The 9,087-nt window shown below is 41.0% G+C and overlaps 2 protein-coding genes across 2 annotated transcripts; one reads left to right on the plus strand and one right to left on the minus strand.

The window, feature by feature from the left end:
- Nucleotides 1–733: 733 nt before the first annotated feature.
- Bfra_004139 (putative condensin subunit protein) lies at nt 734–4,539 on the minus strand (the record flags this gene model as incomplete). Its single annotated transcript, XM_037334544.1, has 6 exons — nt 734–998; nt 1,055–1,728; nt 1,776–4,187; nt 4,240–4,360; nt 4,414–4,454; nt 4,513–4,539. The coding sequence occupies 6 exons, from the start codon at nt 4,537–4,539 to the stop codon at nt 734–736; spliced, it is 3,540 nt and encodes a 1,179-aa protein (XP_037193078.1).
- Nucleotides 4,540–7,237: 2,698 nt separating this feature from the next.
- Bfra_004140 (uncharacterized protein) lies at nt 7,238–7,757 on the plus strand (the record flags this gene model as incomplete). The annotated part of the gene is given in 2 exon segments (XM_037334545.1): nt 7,238–7,294; nt 7,308–7,757. The coding sequence occupies 2 exon segments, from the start codon at nt 7,238–7,240 to the stop codon at nt 7,755–7,757; spliced, it is 507 nt and encodes a 168-aa protein (XP_037193079.1).
- Nucleotides 7,758–9,087: the final 1,330 nt, after the last annotated feature.

Below are 9,087 nucleotides of genomic sequence, written 5' to 3' on the forward strand. Positions count from 1 at the left end.
TTCCCATCCCATCCCATCCCATCCCATCTCATTCACACATCAATACATCAATAAAAAATAAATAATGAATAATGAATAATGAATAAATACACCCAGTAAATATAAGTAAGCCCTTGGTGATTTGGATATCTTAGCATCGATCTAACTATCAAGTAATTGATGAATTAATTACGCTGCCTACCTACCTACCTACCTACCTACCTACCTACCTACCTACCTACCGGAAGAGTATTGCAGTGTTGATAAGATGTTCTCTACTTGGTATTTCATAGCATCAAACTACCTAGATAGGTAAACAAATGTCAAATATCAAAAATGCAAATACATACATAAGTCATCCCTAATCATCTCAACATCTTCATACCATCATCATTTCAATACAACATCACAAAAATTGTATTTTATATATCTGTAGATTCATATTCATTCATACAATCATTACTTCAGTTATTCACCCACCCCCCACCCCTCCCCCTCCCCCTCCCCTTCTATTTCCCCCTCATGCCAAGGTAGGTAACATTCAAAGGATTTCGCCTATTCCGAATCCTGCTCCCCATCCCCATCCCCAATACGCCATACATATAAAACCAACGCCATCATTCATTCATCCATCCAACCACCCATCCAACCATTCATCCATACATTCATCCTAATCACCATCGACCCAAGTGACCAACATGCAGTGAACAACCTGCCTATTTAATCATCGATTCCCGTCCCCCTCAAAAACCAATCAATTAAAATCTGCCGCCGTCAAACTTTGCACCACACTCGTTCCTTCACTAAATCTCGTTCTAAAAATGCGATTCGCATTTTGGAACATGCCATCTTTCAAACTAACAACAATAAATTGACTGCCACCAAAACGAGTCTTGATCAAACGACCAATATTTTGTGTATGTGACAAATCAAGCGCAGCATCTACTTCATCGAGAATATAGATTGGTGCTGGATTGAATTGCAATAGAGCCATGATGAGTGAAAGTGCAATTAGCGATCTGTGATTTGTGAGTTAGTAAATGTATTGAGTCAAAAAGCTTGGAGAAGTAAATACCTTTGTCCACCACTCAATTCTGTTAAACTCTGTTTCCACACTTTACCAAGAGATACCTTGACTTCTAAACCATCGGCGATGGACTTTCCCTCAGGAGGATCCAACTTTGCAAAACTGCCTGGTAATAATTCGGCGAAGATTTGCCCGAAATTTTTATTGACCTTTTGCCATGTCTCTAGCAAAGCCTTTTTCTTGTACTCATCAAGACTGCTAATAGTCTCTTCAATCTTCTTCTTATCTCTAATGACGGTCTTCATCATGTTCTTAAGTGCAACTTCCTTCTTTTCGACACTTTCAATCATGTTCATGACCTTAGGATTGATCTTCTTTTTCATCCCTTGAGAGCGCTCGGTAAGATTCCTCAATGTAGCTTTACATTCTGCGATATTTTGACTCTTGAAATCGTAAGGAGTTCCAGTTCGGCCAAAGTTATCTTTCTCATCAGCAATCCATTCGTGCTCTTGTTCCATGTGCGATACTGTTTGCACAGCCGCTTGTTGCTCTTTGTGAAACTTCTCAATCTGATGACCAAGTTTTTGCATTTCTAAACCTTCTTCGGTGATGCGAGAAGATTTTGATCTTGATGCTTGCTCAAGAGAATGTAATTCATCATCAAATCCTGTCAATTTAGCTCGTTCATCGTCGAGATGTGCCTGTGAGATATCGTGCGAATCCTACACCATATTAGTTTCGTGCATATGATTTTAAGATAATTACTAACCTTGACCTGGGCCTGCTCGGAGACTAAACTTGCAATTTCCTCTTCCTGGGCTTTCAATGTTTGCTCAACTTCTTGGAGTTGTTCTTGAGCATTTGAAAGATCACCTCCGACTTGTTCTGTATCCATTTGGGCACTTTGCAACTCTTTATGTAGTGCCTTAACAGCCGCGGAATTCTTGGTGAGTGCTTTTCTCAAAGAATCAAGAGAGCTTTGCAACTCAACGAGCTTGCCATCTTTATTACTGTCAAACTCTTTCATATCCTTCTCAATACGTTTGATATCTTTTGTAGCTTCATCCTGTCGTTTCTTTGCATCGAACAGGTCTTGCTTGAGCTGAACAATGCTGGCCTTCATATTCTCAATCTCCTGGATAATGGACGAGGAGGAGTTGCTTCCGATTTGTTCTTCCGTAAGCTTGACCTCGTGAGACTTGAGATCTAATTCTTGTTTGATCTTTCGTGCCTGGTCCATCTTCTTCTTCTCTCTGGCAATGGTGGCCTGAAGATCAGCTAGCTCTCTCTCTTGTGATTTGAGTTCTTTGTTAAGCTCATTTAACTTCTGCATAGTGACTAGAACACCACTTGAGTTTGGAGAACTACCTCCAGACAGCGTACCAGATGGATCATAAGAGTCACCTTCTAATGTGATACTCTTCATTCGAACAGAAGGATCAAATGTGACTCGCTTAGCTGTAGCAGCATCTGCGCAGATGAGAGTATTTCCGAATACGTAATCCATAGCAGTCGAAACTTCTTCATCATATCCAACCAAGGATAGTGCAAGATCGACTTTACCCGGGGCAATTCTTTGGGCAGCACCAATCTTTTCCGCTGAAGCTCGGAAAGCGGCAATCTTGTTCAGGGGGATGATAGTGACTCGCTTCCTTAATTTTCCATTTTGAAGTAACTGGGTGCCAGTAACTTCTGTGTCAACGACAACATTGTACAAACGACCACCTGCACAAATTTCAAGGGCTGTTCCCGCAGCTGTGTGGTTCTTGTCAATTGTGAAAAGTTGAGCCACCAAACCCTTAACTTTCGATCTATCGAAATTTGGAGTAGGATCTGCGTAATTGAAGTCCACATTTGCTACTTTACGTTTCAGCCCATCTGCCTGTTCCCGAATTCTTCGGATGTTTTGCTGAATAGTCGATTCTTGCTTGTACATATCATCCTCCTTGCCTGCTTCGAAGCCCAATTTTTGAAGCTCCTTTTCGAGTTTCTGAGCTTGAGATCGTAATCCTTCAAGGTCTCCAAGTAGTCCAGCATTCTGCTCTTTAGCCTTTTTCGACCGTGGCTCCTCTTCTTTGATTCGCTTCTCAAGATGAGTAATCTTCAATTTGGCTTGCTCTTGCTCGGTAGATGCAGCACTCATTCGATTCCTTGCATCCTGTAATTGTCCTTGATATCCACTCTCTTGACCTTCCTTGGATGCGACACCAGTTTGTAGAGTTTGCAAAAGCTCCTCTTTTGTCTCTGCTTCTAAATTTTGCTTCTCTAAATCTTCCTTGGCCTTATCGTATTGCGATTGTACTTTTTCGTAAATCTTGGTCTTCTGTTTGAGTAGAGATTCCATCTCGGAAACCATCTTCTGAGTTGCCAACTTTCGTTCCTGCTCTTCCGCCATACTTGATTTTTTCAGATCCATGACTGTCGCAAGTCGAACCAATTCATGAGAATATTTCTTAACCTCTTCTTCTAAAGCTGACGCTTTTCCACCCTTCTTTAATTCTTTCTCCCGTTGTGCCTTCACCCGTTTGATATCTTCTTCTAAGAATGAGATTTCGCTTTTCAACCGATTCGCCGATTCCTCCAATTCTATCGCCCGTTGTTTCTTGAGCTCGAGATCATTAGCTGATTGGGCAACCTTTTCTTGATTCTTCAAATAGTCATGCGCCACCACCACTCTTGTGAGTCTCTCCAAGTCGTTTTGTGTTTGTTGATAATCCAGGAAAGCCCGTTTCTCCGTCCGCAGCTTTTCCAACTTTGGCTCGATTTCTTCTTTCAATAACTCAGTGATCTCTTGGACCTTCATTTCCTTCTTAGCCATTGTCTTGAAAGCCTTGTCTCTCCTGTCCTCGAACATTCGTGTCCCCGCCGCCTCCTCAATCATGGCAAGGATTTCAACCGCTTTCATGTTAAGCACTTTTGTAATTCGTCCTTGCATAATCAAGAAATTGGGGTTGTTGATATTGAGCTGAACGGATTGGAAAAGGTTTTGCACAGTTTGTTGTTGTGCTCGATGTCCATTTATAAGATATTTGCTGGTACCTCCCAGGACAATTTGTCGAGTAACACTGATTTGAGCATATTCCTCAAATCCAATGGGCGATTTCTTCTTGTCTCTATTGTCGAAAACAATTGTCACACTAGCCTTCGTTACTCCGGCTTGTCCACGCTTGTATATTAAATCCTAAAGAGGCCCGTCAATACGTTTCATGCCCATGTGAGGGGCTATAATATACCTGAAGATTCTGCGCCCGAACTGTTGTCATATTCGTAATACCAAGAACAAAACATATTGAGTCGAGGATATTTGATTTACCACTACCATTCAGACCAGTAATTGAATTGAAACTCTCATCCCTAAATTAGATGTAAGAATATGTACCAAAGAATCCTTCGTTTGCATTGTTTACCATCCTGAAATTACAGTACGCACAGCGTACGATTTGAAACCCTGTAAATGAGTTAGTCAAGAGATCTAAGGATTTTGAGGACTGTTGAATAAGACATACATCTATAATGACTTCTACTACCCTCATTATGGCGGTGTTGAGTCGTAATATCGTTGGTCGTAAAGTCGTAAATATTTATATTTTGATTTGCGCGTGAGAGTAAACAACACAATTTGGGTCCGCAGCAACCTCGGATCAATTGGTTATTCCGACCCGTACCCCTCATCCACACACTTCATCCAAACGCACCAGACTTCCATTGATAATCTGTACAATTGCGCATCACTTTAATATAAATGTGTATAATATTGGCATCGTAGTAGATTAAAATACTAGGATATATAGCTATCCCATCATAGGTACTTTGATTAACTTACAGTTGTGCAATAATTTCATATCATACCTGAATTACCACGAGCAGAAGTCAAAATAGCACGAAAAGACAGTAACCGATCAAGACCTCAAAAAGATCAACTGGCATGATTGATCGAAGTGCATCTATTTTGTAGTTTATTTTGTCGTGGATCCAAACTCACTGATCTCAAATATTCATCTTCGGGGCTCAATATTTGACACTCACCGAAAAGATACATTCAGAACACTTTCACCAACATCCCACTCGCCAAATTTCAAGGAGAGATCAAGATAAGGTAAAAGTTATAGTAGTTCCGGAATCAGATACTGCGGTTTGTTCATGAAACGTCCGAAAAATTGTTCCAGATATGTGCAAGAGTTGCGTGATTTGGAAGCTAGAGATCTTGTGCTTGAATAAGATAGAGGGTGTCAAGATGGTACTGTATTCATGTTGGCAGTGGGTGACGAAAGAACTTAAGAAGTCGTTCAAAGTTTCAAAGGGGCCATTGCAGATGTGAAACCAAAGATCTAAAAGAGAAAGCAGTGGTAGGTCAACTGCACGAACGCTGAAGCAAGCTGGATACATTCTAAATCAATAACAATAAATCTAAGATTATTTGTGATTCCCTTTCTTCAGGTTCAAATCGTTCTTCATGCTATCCTCAAAACTCTAATACTAAAAAGTTTCGTCTGAAGCTTGGAAGATAGTGCCCAAGTTCATTGCTGATTATACATCAAGTACTTGCGTACCCACAAAGGAAGACTATTAAAGCCTTCCTGGTATCTTTTGACCAAAACACTTCGTGCATCATTTACCTATCATACTCAGAAAATATCTATCAAGCTTCATGGAAAAGTTTTCCCGAAACATGAACCTGTCACACACCGTATAGATGATTTATTTGGCTTGGTGGTAATACTTCATCTTGAAGGGCCTTTCTTATGTTGGGAGCTGGATCTGGAATCATATATATATATCACAGCTGAGGTCTCGGGGCCATTGATGATAAGATCGTTTGAGCCTCCATATACATACGGCAGATAGTCTTGTGTGCGCTGAGTATGTATGTGGGAAGGCAAGGGTTGATATGAAGCTCAGATTACCCTTGTTTCATTAGCACTAAACGAGCGATAAAGGGGGAAGGGTTGTCAAAAAGTTCGAGAGCAGTTCTATTCCTGAAGATTCTTCAGCCAAAACAATTAATGGGACTTCTATTTAAATAGGCCACGGGTAGTGAGAGGCAAGCGGGGAACTCGGATTCTTTATGGTGCGTTAAAAGGTACATATGATTACTGCCCCGATTATCACACATTCCATTCCCACTTAGACTACAATATCTCGAGTCACATCGCAAATCATATAAAATACCTGCTACTATAATTAATCATGGTGTGCCCATCCAAGTGAATATGTCTATTATGAGTCCAATATGCTATGATAAAGAGTCAGTGTCGACTATTTTAGTAATACACGATACCCATAACACTGAATATAGACGTTTCGAATCACATATCATTTTAAACATAGTAATCATCGTAGTTCTCATATTCATGGAAGTGATTATTCAGGGTCGCCATGTGCACTTTGAGTCGAAATCTAGTCATGAATCAACATATTCATTTCTAGTCATTCATCTGCCAATTCCAACTCATAGCGGTAATTTTTGTCAATTATCATGCTTACTCGTAGTCGAGATTCCAAAAATATACGTCATGTCATCTATTTTTCAGTCACTCCTGAGCCTATTCACACTCATAAAAGACCTTGTTCACAGTCACTCTGTTGATATTTGGTCGAAAAGTAGCTCTTGGGGGTCAGCATATCTATTTCTAGTCACCAAGTGAAGATATTTCAGTCATGATAAAATCATTCCCAAGCCATAATGCGTATTTGGAGTCCGCAATGCAATCCGCGTCATATTGTCTAATCTCAGTCACTTATGGCCTGTTCTTACTCATACAGATCGCTATCTACAATCATTATGTTGATGTGAAGTCAAAACTTGCTTTTGGGAGTCAAATTGACCATTTTTAGTCACAAAACGAGGATATTCTCAGTCATTATCTCTCTCGAAGCTTGCCCAAGCGAGGTCAAATGTGCTTAAGTAGGTTCGAAGTATTCCCTCTCCATCCATTTCCAAAATCAACTCGAAGTCAAGAATCCAGAACAAAACAACCAAACACAAAACATATCAAGCCATCTACCACCACCGTTTAGTATCTTAAACTTCTTTCAACACTACACTCATCCTGAACTGGATCACTTTACCCCTGTCCACCCCCTACGATATCAATGTCTGCCGTAACACAGAATCCAGCCAAGTGCATTGCTGTGTTGCCTTTGCCTCCAATTCAACACCACCAGCCTTGAACACGATTGCAACTCCGCACCGTCACTCAATTCTCATCAGTCGAGCATCTAAACGTGACGATGACTTCAGCAGGTTTCAACGGAAAACCTGATCGGCAAAAGCTAATACATGGAAGCGTATATTTTTTAGACCAAGGATGAGGATAAGATCTTGTGGGAGGAATGTATGAAGTTCGCAGTAGATGGTATTCCCGGTGATCTGAACGAGGAGGAATTTCGAAAGGTGGTTGCTGCTTTCAATCAAAAACAGAGAAGACATCAACGGGATGACACCTGGCCAACTAGATCGGTAGGGAGTGTACCAATTGTGCAAAGAAGATACTATAAACTAAGAGCAATCGCAAATGCACATGGAGGGGACCCTTTCTGGGAAGACTATAACGGTTACAAGCCATCGCGCATACCTATCATCCCAGGCACAGAAAGAGGAGTATCAATGGACATTAATGAAGGGGATAACCAATATGATAACAGCTTCGAGGAGAGTATGGACCCGAGGAATTTTCCCATGAACCCTCCTGTGGACGCACCATTCGCTAAGACTTATTCCGAAGAACAGTATCAACAAGGTGACAGGTAGAAGAACAGCCTACACACACACAGAGTCCACCGAAACTGCCCATTCACGACGACCATTACTGCAACACACGAGGGGATCGTAGGACATTCAGAAACCATGTGCAATAAGGATTTCTTCTGTTATTTCTTTTTCTTCCGGGCTGCCAGCTCTTCGTTAGACTTAACCAATGGGGTTTTCGTTGACCGAAGAATCACTTGTGTTTTTGTTTTGCTTCAGGATACCCCAAACTGGGAGTATAGGAGTTTCTTTAAGAGAACTATCTGGACCCAAAAGCTCAGGGTGGTTATTGTTTCTCCCAGATACGCTCTCACTCATTCGAGATATCTGGCATTATCATGGATTTTTAGAAAAAAAGCTTTACCCAGCACTTATTGTTAAATAGACTAGAATTGCAGACGAATTGCAGCCGCTTGGCAGAAGAGTTTCATTGCACATGAATGTGATGTCTTCGTGCATATGATGTTCAACAAGAAGCAAATCGACTGTTTACTCGGGGACATTTCATAACATGCTCGACTGACATTAATGGGTTTGCAAGTCGGCGATTATAAACAGTTTTCGGACTTCTCCAGACCTCACTTCACTCGTTCATACATTATCAAGCTGTCAAAGACCAGAAATTTATGAGCGATAATTCAATACCATAAAATCGAACTTCGTAGAATTATATCAAGTATAGCATCGTATTAAATGTCCAATAACCCTTATTTATCAATCAAAATCAGGAAGTTGGGGAAAAAATTGGTCGATATCAACCTCTGAAGTGGAATGAGTTCTTGCTCGATTTGGTGTCGACCGAACTAGCAATGGAAGACCAATCGCCGCAGTCTTACCAGGCTCATGCCATGATCGTCGCTGAGTAACGTAAATGCCCCGGCAGTCTCCACGAAGTCCCCATTATTCTTTGTAAAACGACATGGGGGTAAAAAGTACAGTATGTGAACGAACTAATCCAGCGGCATTTCAGGGCTAGTGGTAGAAACTGGCATATAATTGATCACCTGTCTTGAGAAGCGGTAATAGAGACATCTCGATTCTCAGTTGTAGTGCTGGAAATTACGAGTTGGTATGGGAATCTTCTCGGTGTGATTTTGGACCGTTCGATAGGGCTGGAGCACTGTAGTACGAAAATCCATGGTAAATACTTCCACCAGTAGATTGCTACTACTTGCCTTGCAAATCTATTAGGTGATGATCGTGTAATGTGGATAGGTAGATCAATTCTTTAGAGTAAATCCAGACCCAAAAGCCGGATCTTATGGGCTGAGAAATGATGAGCAGAAAAACATGAGGATGTGTCGGTCCAACTCTATATAATTAAAAGGAAAAG

The sequence above is a fragment of the Botrytis fragariae genome (genome assembly GCF_013461495.1).
Source record: "Botrytis fragariae strain BVB16 chromosome Unknown tig00000050, whole genome shotgun sequence".
In the NCBI taxonomy this organism is placed as follows: Eukaryota; Fungi; Ascomycota; class Leotiomycetes; order Helotiales; family Sclerotiniaceae; genus Botrytis; species Botrytis fragariae.